Source organism: Talpa occidentalis, unplaced genomic scaffold (genome assembly GCF_014898055.3).
Source record: "Talpa occidentalis isolate TD23 unplaced genomic scaffold, MPIMG_talOcc4v2.1 talOcc4.10, whole genome shotgun sequence".
NCBI classification, from domain to species: domain Eukaryota; kingdom Metazoa; phylum Chordata; class Mammalia; order Eulipotyphla; family Talpidae; genus Talpa; species Talpa occidentalis.
This window is the reverse complement of record NW_023600993.1, coordinates 98695430-98713635: the sequence shown is the minus strand read 5'-3', so window position 1 is coordinate 98713635 and position 18206 is coordinate 98695430. Positions and strand designations below refer to the sequence as shown.

The following is an 18206-nucleotide window of genomic DNA, read 5'->3' as shown; positions in this document are numbered from 1 at the left end:
TGTTTTTTGAATTTGTCAAGTTTTCACTGATGTAGATGCCCACTGGGGTTAAGAAACATTTTTTCACGTAACTAGAAACCTAAGGAGTAAATCTTAAGAATAAATATAAAACTGCTGGACCAAAAATTAAGAAACACAAGGTGTGGTGCTGCTTCTGTCTCTCACTATCTGCATGCTGTTGGAAAAGCCAGTTTAACTTCTCTGTACTGCTGCTTCTTCATCAATAAAAGGTAACTGATAACAAGAGTACTGGCGGCTCTAAACAGCCAATCCTCATTATTTGCAGAGTCTGTACATGCAAACATACCATGCACTGAAATTTACTTGTAAATCACAAAGTACCAACCGTGGCTCTTGTGCAGCCATGGCAGACACAAGCTGAGCGTGAAGAACTTGGACCACCTGATGTGCACATTCCTGGCCGAGGCCAAACAAGGAGATACTTGTTTCAGCTCTTTTTGTGAAGTTTATTGAGTGTCTTGTTTTTGCATTTATGCCTTTTTGGGGGGTGTTTTTGTCATTTAAAATGTCCCTGAGGGCCTCCCATGGTGGCGCAGGTGGTTGAGCGCCACACTGTGAAGCTGTCTGCAGCCTCTGCAGCGCCGGTTCGATCCCGGCTGGCCAGCAAGGGTCCCACATGGTGTGGCAGACCTCTCCTGTGTTCCCCACTCTTGTCTCTGGTGAATCCTCTCACCCTCCCATGCATCTGGCCTATACCCCGATTCTTGTATAAATAAACAAATAAATCTTTTTTTTTTAAAAAAATGTCCCTGAGCATAGTGCTGAAGTGCTCTCTACTGTTCCCAAGAGCAAGAAGGCACTGATGTGCCCTCTGGAGAAATTACATTTGTTGGATAGGTACTGTTCAAGCATGGATTCCAGTGCTGTTGACTGTTAATGAATCAGTAACAGATGTTAAATAATGTGTCTTAAATAGGAAAAACATAAAACAAGGTCCTGTAGTGATCAGCTGACAAACATGTGGTGGTGACCAGAGGCTTGTAGGAACCTAGCCCTGTATTTCTTCTGGAAACAGTGGTTTAGTATTCGCTCATTCAGTGTCTGCAATAACTTTATACATTACCACAAGTAATGAGAATTAACCATATCTATTTCTGTACTTCATATCATGAATTTTAATGCCATCAAGAAAGTGACTGCATAAAAATATCTATGTGCCCATGTGTACCAAATATTCCAATCAATGCTTAAGGTTTCATTTAGAAAAACATAAAAGACTAGACTCTTAGCAGTGACCTTACTGTACTATATACACAAGTTGATTTTCAACAATGAACACCTGAAACTTATATTATAAAGCCAAATGACTTCAATTGAAAAAAAAGAAACATACTAACTGTTTCTATAAAAACAAATTCTCCTTTTACTTAAAAAGCTCAGAACCCTCACTGCTCCTTCCCTCACAAGCCTCCATAAAGAGTGTGCGGGGGCCTCCCTGGTGGCGCAGCGGTTGAGCGCTGGGTTGTGAAGCTGCCCGCAGCTTCTGCAGTGCCAGTTCGATCCCCAGCTGCTCCCCAGCCACCGGAGGAGGGTCCCACATGGCACGCAGACCTCTCCTGCCGCCTGCTGCTCTCCTCAGCAGTGTACTTCGGTCCTTCTGCCTGCTCTGCTCCCCGCTCTGGCTCTGGTGAATTCTCTCACCCTCCCACGCTCTGACTGTACCCAGTGCTTGTATAAATAAATAAATAAATCTTTAAAAAAAAAAAAAAAAAAAAAAAGAGTATGCAGGATTGCACCTCTCCCCACCACCTCCGAGAGCATTCTGAGCACACGGGGCTCGCCAGCATCACTCTTGTGTGAGGACGCTGGTGGCCTGCAGAAAAACCCCTGGACACCACCAATGAGTTTCAACATGGTACCTGCAAGCAGTCGAGGGATGTGCTGACCACCCGGGGGGACTTGGACTGGCAAGCTAGCTCGAATGGAAGGAAATACTGGTCAGCTTCAATGAAGTTTGCCTTTGGTGGTGCAGCAGCGCCAAGCCTGGGAGGAATGCAGGAGAGGGTAGGAGAGGGAAAAGGAAGAAATTAAAACTGGCTTTTTCTACTCCTTACTCTAACTCTGAACCCATTTGCAATCATTTAATTAAAAGTGCCTGCAAACTGCATTTGTGGGACTAGACAATTAAAATTAAACATCTGAATTAGGAGAGATATCAAGTGCCACATGCAGAGAGCAAGGTCTCTCTGATTAGCAAGCCGCAGTGATGGCATCCTGGACTCACCCTGGCTTGGCCGGGCCACGGTGGGATTTCTGAAATGTCACTAACTGGCTTCACTGCTATGAAGAGGAGCAGCAGCCACATACAGGGCAAGCTGTCCTGTCTAAGGAAGCAGGACATACAAGAGACAAGGACTTTGCCTCTCCCGGCAAGAAAAGGCACAGCGGAAGTAACTCGATCTTCCTTACCCTTTCCTGTGAACACCCCACTACTGAGCCAGAAACCTGTGAACCAAGCACTGGTTCCAACAATTCCAGAGTCATGCCACGTGCCCAGCACTGTGCTGGGAGAGTAGGTGCTACTCACAAGGATTAGAAATAGTAGAAAACATGCAGAGAAAGGTTCCCATGGCCACTCCCTGCTCCCTGTATCCCAGCAAGGAAAAAGTGCCCCAGCTTACCTCTGCTTTTCTAGTTCTGCTTTAATTTCATCTGGAGGGGAAGAAAGAAAGGCATATTAGGAGCATGTAATATTTATAAAAACAAAAACTACTAAAAGATATTTAGAAAGTATTGAAAAGTATTTGCCATTTTTTAAGTGCAGCAATGCTGCTTTGAGGTGATGTAAAGTGGTTCTGACAACATGAACCATAGCTAACAGTTACAGCGGTTCCTATGAGCTGGGCCTCATTCTAAGCACTTCACATATTTTAACTAATTTATCCTTTGTGGTGGGCACTGTCATCTCCATCTCTCGTTGAGCAGGATTCTCAGTCTCAGCACCCCTGGCATCTGGGAACCGGCCTGTGCACTGCAGCAGGTCTAGCCCAGTCCTGGCCTCTTACTTCCTGGATGCCAGGAGCAACCTCCTGGGCAATCCAAACCAGAATGGGCTCCAGACATTGCTCAATGTCCCCTGGGGCAGAACTGCCCCTCCCCTCCAGGGTGGAGAATCACTGGCTTAGAGGAGGAAATTGACTCACAGAAAGGTTGGGGAACTTGCCTGCTGTTCCCCAAATCAGAAACTGGAGAACCAGAATGGGGACTTGGGCATTTTGGCTCCACAACCTGTTCTAGCTATTTCCTTATTCTGCAATCTATATGTTAATGATAGCTAACACAAAGTTAAAAGTAATACAGTAATATTTCAACTATATAAATATATGCACAGAACACTGGAAACATACGATGAAATACTGAAAGTTGTCTAAGTAGTGGGATGATTTTTTTCTTAATTTTTTTTCACATTTTCTATAAGCAAATATGTATTTCTTAAAATTTGTGGTAAAAACACAAATTTACAATTGTAACCCCATTCAGCGGCATTAAGTACTTTCATATTGTGCTAAAGCATATATAATTTTTATGAATTAAAATTAATTTAAAAATCTTTACCACGTAGGTTAAATTACACAGTTAGGGATACAGAAATAAAATGTCACTAATGAGAAATCAGTCTCAAAGAGACAGTCTTATTTTTAGGAGAACAAGTTTTGTATCACTGAGACACACACTCTCCAAATACGCAGAGCCATCATGCCCAGCCAGTCCTACGTCTTCCTATGTGGTAGGCTCCACGGGCTCATCATGTGACAAAGCAGCAGGCCAAGCCGGCCTACCCTGAATGTGTTAAGCTTCTTTAATCTCTCAAGAGCCAGTGGTTTGGATGTGGCATTAGTTATCTTAGCAATCCCAGAACACAGCTCTGAAAGTCACAACTCAACTCTAGAGTGAATTTTAGGACATGAAAACTGATTAACTGGACTCAGGAGAGGTAACAATTTCTAGCCTTCGACTCAGTCCTTCAATTACACACCCAAGGAAAGAGAGAGAAGAGAAACACTCAGATGACTAAGAGCAAACATTCTGCTCCTGGACCTTTGGCCTGAGACATAGGGGTCTGTGAAAGAGCGCTCTGTGGCATGGCTCCTGCCCCTCGGGGACAGGAATCCACTGAGGAAGGAGCTCTGGCTCCCTCCGGCTGTGGCCTGCAGGCTGTGGGGGTGGCTCAAGAGAAACAGCCCGAGGCTGGTGGCAAACTTGAGATTCTGTCACTGTGTGCCGCTCCAGAGGGACACTGCGGCCTGAAGACAAGCCAGTCCTGGTTACCTTAAAAGAGTTACATTTAGATGTTAAATGTGTCTGAAGCAATTAGGCCTTTCCTAAAGTCTGTGCCAGTCTCCGAGCTCTAAAATAATTTATTTTGGAATGTCACTGGTGCCAGTCCAACTGATGAATCAGTTGCTAGGGGTGCCACATAATTGAGGCAGGGAAGATAGTAAGTTCAAATGCAGGGGCTATACACTCAAAAGCTCCCAGCAGGGAGCCTCAAGGAGAGACATGAGTGGACATAAGACACTAGGGGCAGGGAGGACCCTGTTCCCACCAAACAGGGCAAAGGGTGCAGCCACCTCAGTCCCGGCTTACTGGTAGCTCTAGAGTCCCTGGGCCCAAAGGTACCAGCTGTTCTGATTTTTTCAGAAGTAAAAACACAGATTTTAAGTGAAAGATCAAACTGTAATTCAAAGCAACTTCAACTATTTAAGTATTATGGTTCAAGTAAAACTGCCCTGGCCCCGGAGCCACCTGTCTACAACCTTTGCTTTATGGGGCGGGGAAGAATGGAAGAGAAAGTACGTCACAGGCTGCAGGGCAGTAAGTAACCGAAGGGGTAAGAGTGACTTCTGCACAAACTACATGTTGCTCGGCCAAAGAGTAACTAAGAAGCCAGAGGACAACCAGGGTTCAAGGTCAAACGCCACTAAATTTTACAGATGAAGAAAAAAGACCGAAGAGTTTTAAAATTCGTAAGTAGTGGAGCTGGCATTGAACCCAGAGAATTAAGTGCCAGAGCCCGTGCTCATAATCTTGTGGGTACCCTGACTGGCATATAAGCATGAGGAATTACTCTGTAAACTGTAAATGCAGAACAATACAAATGTCGGTTTTGCTATCACTGGTACAAACCCTGAACTTGGCAATCATGGTTCAAAGCACTGGTGCTTGTTTTGCTCTGGTCTGGGGGAGGCTGTTTACCAGCAGCTCTGGAATCTCTGGATCTCTCTTCCTGGTTTGCTGCCGCAGGAGCACAGAGAAGGCGTAGCCTGGCTTCCCCAGGGATATGAAGAAGGACCAGGGTGACTGGCAGCAGTGCCAGTTAGGGCACCCCAGGGGCAGGAAGAGGAAACTGCCGGCAGGCACAGTTGTTGCAGAAGGCAAGAAGCACTGCTGCGAACCTGGCTTCACAGACCTTTGGTTTTCTTAATTTACAATAAGGTATTCCCACAAGAACTAGGTATTGTTGCCCTGGCTAAAATACTTTGTGAAAGAAAAGAAATCTTGAAAACTCCTCCCCACTGAATACAGTAGGGGTCCAGGTCACAGGAAGATCCCTAGGGAGGCATGGAGGGAACTGCACAGGCCTCTGTTTTCACAACACTCTGGGTGCTGTTTAGAGTAAAAGAGGAGGGTGGGCATGGTAGATAGAAACTCTGTCATGCTGGGAACCCCATCAAGAGGCTTTGTTAGTAATCCAGGCAGGTACTAATGTGGGCTTGGACCGGGCGGGGGAGGCTTTGTGATGGAGACAAGTATCAGTCTGAACCACATTGGCCAAATATGATCATATGGTCCAACCTAACAGTTGGATTCTAGATATATTCAGATAAAACAGAATTTTTTCCATGAAAAAGAGGCAGAAAAGGGGACAGAGAAATGGTGTGTGGCAGGGGCCTCACAGATAGCTGGGCACAGCCTGGTGTGGCAGAAAGAAACAGGTCTGAGATTCAGAGAGCATGAGGTTCAAATCCTGGCATGGACATCTGGTAGCTGAATGATGGGTTATTAAACCTCCCAGAATCTTGGTTTCACTTTAACAAAGGAGGATGATATAAAGCAGTCCCAGGTGCTCCAGAAAATGTAATTAGATGTTGGGTGCAGGCAATCTTCTAGACAACCCTGTGAGAGAGGTATTGTGAGGTTAATGGCTAAGGCAAAATCTGGCATACAGCAGGTGGCCAATAAATGTCAGTTCTCTTGCTTTTATCTTAAAACAGCAGTTGGCAATACTGCAGAATCTCTAGCGCCATTGTGGGACCAAGCAAATCCCAGGAGAAAAGGAAATTAATGGAGCCCAAATCATAACAACAACAGCTGACATTCACTAGGTGCCTGTTGGGTGCTGGCTGCAGCCAGAAGGCCAGTGCACCCTAGCCGTAGCTGTTCCTGGGTGAGGAATCTGGGCACAGAGGGATGAAGCCACCAGCTCACAACCACATTGAGGAAGGGTTCTTGTCAGCAGGATTCCCTCGAGGCTGGCTGCCCCAGAGCCGGCCCTCCAGGTTCCCTAGATGGAGATGAGGAGGAGGGCGGGTGAAGGAAGACAAGCATATGGTGCGGCACACCTGCTCCTGTTTATTGCTCCACATCTTGACAGGCAGTGCTTCCCCAACCGCCAACTGGACAACTGGTGGCAATAAATGAGTGGACTGGAGATGGAGGAGACCTGGGCAGGGTGTGGCAGCTTCAGTTCAAAAGCCAGAGAAAGGCCAGAGAAAGTCTTTCTGGGCCTCGCTGTCAGCAATGGACCTCTCAGGTCATGCACCCCTGTCCATGAGTAACTTTGGAAATGGCTCATGTTCCCTCCTGAGCTGAGTCCAACAATGACCATCAGCCACCTCAACAATTCAATCGCTGGTCATTCCCTCAAAGTCCCAAACACCCCTTTAACCCCCAGTCCTCCTCAGACATCTGATCTGCCACCTCCTTCCCTTCTATGCAAACCAGTGCTGCCCTCAGTGCCTTCAACTCCCCTCCCGTGACCTCCAAGCTAGCCTGGGTCCGGCCCGTACCCTGAGCTCTGTCACCATGTGGAGCTTGTGCCCATCTGGAGCTGTCAGCTGCTGCTCCCCAAGCAGTTGGACCCTTTCTTGGCCAGTGAGATTTCCTGAGGCCCACATGTCACTCTTCCCTTTCCAGAATGGCTCCCACTAGAAGTTCTGGTATCGGAGTGATAGGCGATCAATAGTCTTGACTCTCTCCTTTGGTCTTTAATTCCTGGCAAAATCCCAAATACAGATTGTACTATTATTTCCTTTTGACCTGTCTCCACCTAACTACCACACCTCTGACTACAGGACAAGCTGGGCAGTGTGCAACCAGCAGCTGAGGCTAAGTCCTTGGACGTCTGAGGGACTGCTGCCCAATTCTCTGCTGGCCTCAAACCCTCCCCCTGGCCCCCAACCCTCACCATTCCTCCTGACTCACAACCAATGGAAGGGCCTCTTTCAAGCAGAAATTAGAAGCTGCCACAAGGAAACTCCCTCAACTTCCTGTCATTGAACCTGCCAACTGACCTACTTCTGTACCCACCCTCCAGCTCTCTCTGCTAGAAGACAGTCCCTCCACCTCTGCAGCTCCCCACTCACACCCGCCTTCTTGGGAACTCCATGCTCTCTGTATTAGAGTAACACCATGTCTCACCATGCCAGCGCTCTACTATCACCTGAAGCCAAGGTGATGTCACCAACACGTCTCACCTGGGCCACGGAAACAGTCTCTTAGTTGGTCTCACTGCTTCAGCCCCACCCTCTCCCCTACACCTCCCGTCCCCACAGCCTTTCTCCACACAGAGGAATTCCCCTCAAAAGCAAATCAGATTACATCGGCTCAAAACAGATTATCCATACTGCTTATAATGTAAATCAGTTTACATCTGCTCCTTTGCTCAGAATTCTCTGCTGGCTTCCCGTCTCTAAATAAAATCCAAAATCTTGACCTTGGCCTTCAAGTCTGTTATGATCTGGCCCCCTCTGATCTCACCTTCTAGCATCCTGCCTCCAACCTGTTTGCTGCACGTTCCTGTGTGAGGGACTGCTATTCCTGCTATTTCACGTGCTATTCCTGTTGCCTGGAATGCCTCCCCTCACCCAGGTATCCTTACCTCCTTCAGATCAGACTGCTCCGAGGTCATGAGAGGCCTTCCCTCCCCACCTAAAACTGCCACCTCATGCCCTCCTTGTCATTCTGCATCTCCTTACCTGCTTGCCCTCCACACTTCACTGAGATTTACTGTTCTAATCTCTCTTCGCTGTATTTACTATCCATGACACATTATGCATCAGTTCATTTATTATCTGTCTTCCAGTAAAATATAAATTCTGAGACAGGAGTGTTCTGCTCACTGCTGAATTCCCAGCATCTCTGAGTTTCTAGTCACACAGTATATACAATATTTGTTAAATAAACTGTCCTTTTCTCTTTTATTTTAACCTCAACTGGCATCCTTCCCAGAAACATTTAGACAAATTTGAGTCTTCTCTACCTATAAAAAAAAAATTTTGAAAGTCCCATGATCCATATTTCCCTCCTCCCCTCAAACCACAGCCAGACTCAGGGGAAAGAGTTGCCTGTGCTCACTGTCTCTTTCCTCACCTCCCACTCGGCCCCAACCCACTCTAGTCTGGCTTTCACCTTCATCATGCCACCCAAATGGCTCAAACTAGTATCACCAATGACCCACATTTCTAAATCTGATGGGCATTTTTCCAGTCTTCATCTCCTTAACTTCCTTGCAGCATTTGGCCTTACTGACCTTGCCTTCCTTGAAATTTTCTCCACTTCTGGCTTCACAAGCACATGCTCTCCTTATCTATACTCTGGTTCTCCATTTACTTTGCAGACTCAGCCTCCTCTGCCCAGTCAGGGCAGGTGGGGAATTCCATGGGCCCAGGTCCAGGCCCCTGGCCTCTCTTGTACACTCTCTCCTCACTACCAAGGTTCTGATGACTCCTAACTCTCGATCCACTCTTATGACACCAGGCTCGTACATCAGTCCACTTCCTGTACAGGCCATCTGTCCAGCTGGATGCTCAACATATCCAAGTCCCAACTCAGATCAACCTCCTCTCCCCAGATGGTGTCCCCACATGCTCACCCTGAAGACTAGCACTACAGTCCATCAGGTCAATGGGTCAGAAACTAAGCAGCCTTACCGATCCTCTTTCACAAGTTCTTACCCAATGCATCACCAGGTTTTGTTAGCTTTACTTTCTAAACAAGTGGGGGAAGACAGTCACTTTGCTCTGCTGCTACCGCCACCAACAACTCTTGCATGGATGATGGTAACTTCCTCCTCACTGGTCCCTGGGCAAGCCCTCTGTTCTTCCTCTAAGATGTTCTGAACTCAGTGATCTTTACAAAATACAAACCTGGTCATCCCCTTGTCTTTTTCCCGAGTTAAACTCTTCTGTGTTGTGTCATTGTTTTTGGCCTAAAAATCAAATTCCTCCCTGTGACCTTCAAGGTGTTACATGGTGGGGCCCTGGCCTACCTCTCCCACCTGCTCCTCAAGGATCCTCATTAACCAGGCTCCAACCTCACAGAGGCCCCTTTTAGTTTCCCTAACAGTCACAGCTCCTCTATGCCACACGGCCTTTGCATGTGCTATTCCCCTCATGTCAAAATATCTCATACCTCAACCTACTTAATTCTTATTTATTATTCAGAGCTGAAGACTTCCTCAGGGAAGTTTTCCCTCACCCCCTGGTTCAATGCCTTTGCAAGACCAGATTTCTCTCCTTCGCAGACCTTCTCCTTTATTAGTATGACCGAGACGGCATGATGATCTGAATAATGCCCATCTTCCACATTAACTGCAACCCCATGGGAACAGGGTTCTGGTTTGTTTTGTTTCTCTTGCATCAGGACTCCAGTTGTGACACCAAAGTAAGTGCTTCTGCAAGAATGGTGGCCTGATTTAGTCAACAGACAAAAGGGATTATACAAAGAACAACAAATATGCACTGATCACCCTTTAGGCCTAAGGTTCTAGCAAAGATGACTGTGCCCCATAAATCTATAGTAAAATGACATACCTACTAAAAAAGAAGCTAAAAGACTTATTTACAGCCAAGGCTATAAATTAAAAAGAAGCTCCTTACAAGAAGACTCCAGGAATGAATTAGCAAACACATGAAACAACTTTCTAAGATAACCTTGCTGGAAGGAAAGTCAAGTATATTCCTGGCAGGGCCCCTCAATCTGGTGAAAATGCTAAGAACTAAACACAGCTCTAAGCTATTTATATAGAAGACTCCGTGTACTTGCTGATTAAGTACACATTTTCACAAGTTTGCTCTTTTCCGTAAAGAATGGTCTTACTGTTTCCCCAGCAGTGCTTATAGTCTCCCCCAAGACTCGTAAGCACAGGATAGAGCTCTAAATTCATCCAGCCCCTTGTTTCCCAGTGTCAAAAGACTTACAATACATCCATAAGCCAGCAAATAATGCAGGTAGTTTTAGTTAAAACTATACTAACATGTCTGAATTTTAGCAGGTTATCTGGTTAGGTGTCTTGTGTCTTTCCTTTACCACATTAGCTCACCTAAACAATAATTCTGTGACAGATGTCATCACCTTTATCAGAACACCGCGGCTCAAAGAAGCTTAATCATTAGTCCAGAACCACAGGACTATTAACAGGCACTTTAAAACTATGCTCTCGATCCATTTCTACCAACCCAATAAATAATTCTTTTCAATAATCAAAATCCAGTATCCAGATGCTGCTTCTAGACAGATGTCATGCTCCTGAAGAATCAACATAAAGTTTTTCAGCAAAAAGCAGTAAGGGTCCTGAGCCCAGTTATTTCCTAAAGCTTTTACAATTTAGGGCCTCCCCTGGTGGTGCAGCAGTTGAGTATTGGGCTGCGAAGCTGCCCGCAGCCTCTGCAGCACGGGTCTGATCCCCAGCCGCCAGCGAGAGTCCCACATGGCGTGCAGACCTCTCCTGCCATGTCCGCTGCTCCCCTCAGCAGTGTATTTCGTCAGTCTGCCTGTTCTGTTCCCCACTCTGGCTCTGGTGAATTCTCTCACCCTCCCGCGCTTCTGACTGCACCCAGTGCTTGTATAAATAAATAAATAAATCTTTAAAAAAAAAAAAAAAAAAAACCTTTTACAATTTACAGTATTCATAAACAAATGTTTAATCAAAATACCAGAATCTGCTAAATTAAAGGTTTTATCCTAACTTTAACTGCTCCTACAAGTTTAGGAAAGTTTTGATGTTCCTAAGGTGATCAATTATTTTGAAGACATCAAAATCAGAAGAACAGTAATGGTAACACCATCATATGGAGGAAAAAGGAATCTACCATATAGGGCCTCCCCGGTGGCGCAGCGGGTTGAGCACAGCGCTGTGAAGCTGTCCGCAGCCTCTGAGGTTCAATTCCCAGCTGGCCAGGGAGATTCCCACATGGCGAGGCAGACCTCTCCTGCTTTGTCTACTGCTCCCCTCAGCAGTGTCTTTGGTCCATCTGCCTGTTCTGCTCCCCACTCTGTCTCTGGTGAATTCTCTTACCCTCCCGCGCCTCTGGCCTGTACCCCAGTGCTTATATAAATAAATAAAATCTTAAAAAAAAAAGGAATCTACCATATAGCATATGACATGGACATTTGCAGTCTTTTTCGCACATTAATATACAACCAGGATTTATGAATGCGCTCCCTTCCCAATGGCATTTTTAAAAGTTCAAGTCTTTTTTCTACTTTAAGAAACAAACAAAAGAAGTTTCATGATCCACTTCTGTCTCCTCTACTTTACATCACAGCCGGCCTTGAAAGAGTTGCCTGTACAACTCTTTCCGTAACTCCCACTCAGCCCCAACCCACTCCAGTCTGGCTTTCACCTTCATCACGCCACCCAAACGGCTCAATCGAGTATCACCAGTGACCCAAACATCCCTGAACTTGTATATTAAACAGTCAGGGTAGAAAACCTAAAAATGGATTTTATGATTTACATGCCAGGGTGGAGCATATGTGGTGGCTGTTTCTCCACCTGGCTGTGAGGATGGAAGAAAGTTGCTCTCTGAGTCTTGGCTTCCCTTTGCCTGCTGTACCCAAAGATGGATATCAAATACATGTCATAGAATAAGAGCATCTTTGTTGCTGATAAAGAGTAAATCAGAAATCAGAAAAATTTAAAAACCCAAATAAAGCTCATGGAAAACCTACTCCTTACCCTCATTTCTTTCTTCCCACTAGTTCTTAAATAAAGTAGACCAAAGACATATGCAGTAAAAACTGTAGGGGGAAAAGCTGTGATCTTTTTAACTAAAGGCTTTCAAATATATTTCAAAATTCAGTCACAGAAAATATGGTCTCTTTACATACTGAATGCTTGGCTTATTGAAACTATACCAAAAACTTCATGGCAGTGTAAAGACTGCTTTAAAGACCCAGTGAGCACTTCATGTACAAGAATTTTCATATGGAGAAGCTGTACGGGAGTAATGGTTAAGATCTTGGCTCTGGAGCCAGATGACCAGTGATCACACTCTGGCTCCACAGTTTCTAGCTGCATTTACACTGGCAACTTCTCTGGGCCTCAATGAGGATAATAATAGTAAGAACTAAACTGCATGTAAAGCACATGGCACCATGCCTGGACCATAGAAATGCTTAGTACATGGTAAATACCATATAGATATTACATAACATGTAATTTAAATAAATCCTTATAATCACTCAAGTGGAGGATGATGATATGTCAATGTAGATTCATCTATTGTAACAAATGGACCTCTCTGGTGGGGTGTGATAAAGGAAAGGCTATGCATGTGTGGAGGAAGATTCTCTGTATCATCCACGCAACACAAAATTGCTCTAAAATAAAAAGGTTTTTTTTAAGCCACTTAACTTCTCATAAAAAATAGACAAGTATGTTTACTATTCTTTTTGTTTCTTTGACAATGACTAAGAATGACAGCAATTATAAAGCACTTAGCCCTAACTTAGCACTTTGTGTATATTAAATTATTAAATAAGATGCTGCATCTTTTATCATACACAACACACACACACACACACACACGTTTAGTCAGAACAATTCAGTTAAAGTTTTCCAGATTTCTGGACAAATATTTCCATGCCACTTTAATAACACTCAGATTATCTTGTCAAGTCTCCAAATGCCACATAACTTATGAGCAAAAATGCAATTTTAAGAGATCATGGGAGAAGATGGTCCTTAGATAAGACAGTTAAGAAAGGGAGGCTTAAGAAAGTAATTGCATTCCCCAACAGAGGGCTAGAAGGGTCAAGATTATTCATGTATATATATCAAAGCTTCCTCAACAAAGTAAAGCGCCACAATGTCTTTGGATGATGTATGGCTGCTTTTGATTTCCTTAGGGAAAGGGTGGAAGGGCAAGGCCCCTATCTAGGCTTTTGGTATTTAGTACCGATGCATCCCTGATATTATTCCAAACCTGTTCCATCCTGATCACAGCTCTAACAAGAAACAGTCCTTGTCTTCACTGAGTTTTACACTCTGTGTTAACACTGAGTTAGTTAACACTCCAATAAAGTCTCTTGTTCATGTAATTACATTCTTATTTATCGCATCTGCAAACCAAACAGAGCAATAGTTCTTTCCTGAATGAGGAAACCAAAGTAGGCTAAGAACATCAAGCCAGAGTGCTTATAGTTTCTATGTTCTGTCACAGCTTAAAATAAAAATAATAGTAGCAAGCCTTTACTGAACATCACGCCAAGTTCTATGAGCAAGTCAATCTTTATGAAGGCGGTATAAGATCTATCCAAGATGATAAACATAGCAAGCAGAAGACAAGGGATTTGAACCCTAGCAGTCTTGAGTCCAGAAAACTAGCTCCTAGTCCGTGCACTATACAAACTGCCGTCCTGATCTCCTCCCCCAACACTCTACGATTGGTGGACTCGTGTCACAGAAACAGTTTTCTGTAAATGTTTTCTATTATCTGAGCATTTCGACTCTGAGAGCTCACTTACAGTTTCTTATCAAAATGAATGATAATCTGCACATGCCAGTCTCAAAATACAGCCACAATGTAAAAATTCTTTAAGCTATCTTTACTGGACACCAGACATGCCTTGAGATGCAGGCTGAAATATCACCAGTACTTTGCTGTATGTTTCAAAGTAAAAACAGTTATTGCTACTTAATAATACACAATAACTTTCTTTAAAAAGATGGCCAGTTTATGAGGCAGACCTCTCCTGTCTTGCTGCTTCCTTCAGCAGTGTTTCAGTCAGTCTGCCTGTTCTGTTCCCCCCTCTGTCTCTGGTGGATCTTCCCCCGCCCCCTACTCTGGTGGATCTTCCCCCGCTCCCTACCGCCGCATCTCTGGTCTGTACCCCAGCTCTTGTATTCATAAATACATAAATCTTAAAAAAAAAAAAAGATGGCCAGTTTAAATCAACACTATGTATAACAGAGTTGATTATGATGATTACCTGAGCTGATGAACTATTGTCTACTTGCTATTCACCTATCCTATAGTCAGATTAATTTTACATAGATTATGTCTTACAATTCACTACTAAAACACTAAATATGCATACACAATCCAGCTTGGAAAAATCTTGAACTTCTGAACAAAGATATAATTAAAAAACATCTAATAAGCTTCCAGTGGCCCTTTACAACACATTTAATGATTTTATTAGTAGGTTCCAACAATGTGATATACTAATTTGGTGAAGATGTTTATATTAAGAAATTTTCTGAAGGAGGAATAAAAACTTTTCTGCCAAATAACTTTGAAACATCCAAAACCATACTCTCAAAGTAATATTGAGAGGACAGAAGCCAAACAAATTTCCAAGGGGAGTTTTTGCCTAATTAACACACTGCTTTGTAATGGTGCTTATCGTGTATTTCTGATTAAACAATATCTAACAGTTAACCCGGGTTTTTTGAATAGAAAAGCTCTTTAAAAATCTCTCTCAATAAATTCCTCCCATTGATCATGAATTTCACAGGGCTAGCATGTTTCCAGATTATTTAAACAACAACTTCTTGTAGCAATAATTCTTGACCCTTGAGGGAGTCTCAGACCCTTAAGAGAATCTAATAAAAGCCATCAACTTTATTTCCAGAGAAGTTCAAAGTTCATAAAGCTATTCATAGGTCCCAAGAATCCCAGTGCTGTACCTTGCATTAAATGAAGGAAGATAGTGGCAACCTCCAATTGCAACAGAAAATCAAATTTTCTACTTACACAATTTGTTAGGGAAAAACGGGTCCTTTTAGAGACTCCAAACCAAAGGTATTGGGTGGTGACTTAGTTTGAAGCTGGCTCTGGTCAAATGTATTGATTTTCACCCTCCAGAACTCTCTTCTCCTAAAACTCCAGAAGGTATATACTTCCTGCCTGTCAGCACCCAACTCAAATGTCACCTCTCCAGAAAGGATTGCTTTCTTGACCACTATAGTAAAAGCAGCCCTCTGACCCTCTTTATCACATCTCACACTTTAATTTTCACAATTTATTATTATTCAAAATTGCCCCAATAGTTTTGTCGCCCCCATTAGAGTTTAAACTCCATTAATGGCAAATACTTTGTCGTGTTCCCCACTATGTAGCCTCAATGCCTATCACAGTGCCTGGGACATAGTTGGCATTTGATACATATGTTAAATGACTTAAAATAAAAGACAGGATGTTGATACTGGAATGAACTATCAAGGTTTTAACTGGTTGTGAGTTATGAGTTTGTTTCGCCTTCTTTCCATAACCTGCGGTGCAGTCAATCAACACCTGCCATGTGCCAGGCACTGTTGCAGGTGCAGGGGATACAACAGTGGATAAAACAGACAAGCATCTGAGACAGAAGAAGAAGAGAACGAAGGGCGAAAAAAAAAAACAAAAAAAAACAGACAAGTATCTTTGCTCTCACAGCCCCTCTATTTTAGTGGGCCGCCCGGAATAAGCAGACCTCTTGCACACTACAACACCTGGGAGGTGCAGGTGAACCCTCAACCTTCCTTCCCCTTAAGAGAGTTATGGGAGATCCTCAAATGAAAAGTGAATGCGGTCCAATCGGGCACTTCCAAAGCAAGCCTCTGGGGGTTTCCCTGAACCAGTAGGGCAGCTCTTCTTCCCCCCTCCCCCCTGCTCCACTCGCAAGGGGAGAAGCCCAACTAGCAGAACCCAGGTAAGGAGAAACTCAGGGTAAGGGCTCCCGCTTCTGAGGGTGATGAGGGGAGGAACCAGGAACCAGGACGGCACGGAGTCAAGGCAAAAGTCTTGGGCTGGGAGGCTGGAGAGCCAGTCCCGGCTGTCACCAACTTGCTAGGTGACCTTGGGCCAGTCCCGAGCTGCCAGGACATCAGTTTTCCCCGGGATCTAACGAGGAGGCCGGGTGGGCTGGGAATCGGGGTCGGGGGGTGGAGGCCGGGAGCCCTGGCGGGGGCCGGGCGAGGTAACGGCCGGCGTGAGGAGGCCGGCGCGGGGCCCGGCTAGGGCGGCTCACCCACCGAGCGCCACCTGGCAGGCCCTGCGCAGCTGGGAGTGCTGGGGCCGCTTCACCTCCTTGTCGGCTAGGATCTTCTCCAGGGCCCGGGACACGAACATGCTCTTGGTCTGGCTCTCCTGCATGGCCCCGGCCCGGCGGGGGCTGGCAGCCCCGCGGGCGCGCGGCGCGAGCGAGCGGGCGACCTAGGCTGAGGGCCCGGCGTCCGGGCCGGCACCGGCCGCGTCCGTCCGCGCCGCCCCGTCAGGAAGCGACGCCGCGGCCCCACGGCGCCGCCATGTTGGAGCGCGTCACGTGACCACGTGACTGGCGGGGCCGCTACGACCGCCTCGCGTCCGTGGACCCCGTGACCCCTGCGGGGCGGGGCCTACGCTGGGGTGGGGGCGGGACCAGGTGGGAGGGGCGGGGCGAGGGTGGCGGCAGGAGGTATAAATAAGGGTGGGGAGCAGCGCAGAAATGGGTGAAGGCAGGAGGGGACAGAAAGGGCTGGGCGAAGGCAGGAGGTGAGGAAAGAGAAAGGCATGTCGGGCCGTGATGGTGGAGATGAGAGGTAATAGATAAGGAAAAATTTGAGGAGGGAAGGATGGAAGGAAGGAAAATTGGAAGTGAGGGGACTAGGGTAAGAAGAGGCGAGGGGGAGAGAGAGATGAGTGAATGAATGAGGTGATGAGGGAGCCAGAGGAAGTGCAGAGAAGAGAGAAGCAGGGCTTAAAAGAGGAGGTGAAGTACCTAGAGAGGAGGTGACGCGTGAGAGAAGAGGTGGGGCTGTGAAGGTGAGAGAAGTGATGGGAAAGAGGTGATTATGGGGGGGCCTCCCTGGTGGCGCAAGGGGTTAAGACCCAACCTATGAAGCTATCCTCAGCCACTGCAGTACGAGTTCGATCCCCCGGCCAGGGAGCTACCCACATGGCGCAGCAGACCTCTCCTGTCTCGCCCGCTGCTCCCTTCAGCAGTATGTTTCAGTTAGTCTGTCTGTTCTGCTCCCCACTCTGTGTCTGGTGAATCCTCTCATCCGCCCACCCCGCATCTCTGTACCCCCAGCTCTTGTATGAATAAATAAATAAATCTTTTTTTAAAAAAGAGGTGAAAATGGGGAGAAAAGAGGAGCAAGGGGAGAGTTCAGGAGAAGAGCAGAGAAGAAAAGAAGATGAGAGAAAGGAGAGGAGATACAGGCAAGGGGATGAACTGGAAAAATAAATGGTGTGGGAGGTGAAGGGGGAGTTGGTGAGAAAGATGGCAACAAAACATTCTGGGAGAGGGAGACACAAGGAAAAGAAGGGCTTGAGGGATAGAAGGAAGGGAGAGGACGTCAGTGGGAGAAGGAGAGAGAAGGTGTATCACTAACACTCTCCACAAACAGGATTTCACCTTGCGTCTTGGCAAGACACACCCTCCTGTCACCAGTTGAGGCAACGCCTGGCCATCTGCGTGCTGAGTGTGCACAGGGTGACCATGACAACTCGCCCCCAATGTATTTCCCTTTGGGGCATATCATTTACTTTCATAAACCTGGGGTTCCTCACAGTACATTGAGCAAGATGGGGGGATTTGAGGGTGTCTCACAGGAAAGACACAGTGCTCACCAGCCTGCAAATGAATACAAGACAGACTTTCTGCAACCCAGGGCACCTGCCACTCCATCTCACTGCCAATGATCTCCAGACAGCTGTTGGTGATGTCCCCTGGACCCTCTCCTCTCTCTCTGCCCACTTCCCCCAAGAGCTCAT

General features: G+C 45.9%; 1 protein-coding gene across 2 annotated transcripts in view; it reads right to left on the bottom strand.

The window, feature by feature from the left end:
• Window positions 1-16783, bottom strand: part of ARFGEF2 (ADP ribosylation factor guanine nucleotide exchange factor 2) — an 80887-nt gene extending 64104 nt beyond the window's left edge. The window contains exons 1-3 of one of the 2 annotated variants that reach the window (XM_037500001.2): window positions 16484-16783; window positions 2643-2673; window positions 1881-2004 (exon numbers count right to left, since the gene is read on the bottom strand). In XM_037500001.2, the coding sequence (XP_037355898.1) occupies window positions 1881-2004; window positions 2643-2673; window positions 16484-16604 (276 nt within the window). In that variant the 5' untranslated portion in view covers window positions 16605-16783. The remainder of the gene's footprint in view (window positions 1-1880; window positions 2005-2642; window positions 2674-16483) is intronic. The other variant, XM_037499993.2, reaches the window with a different exon arrangement.
• Between the last annotated feature and the right edge of the window lie 1423 nt (window positions 16784-18206).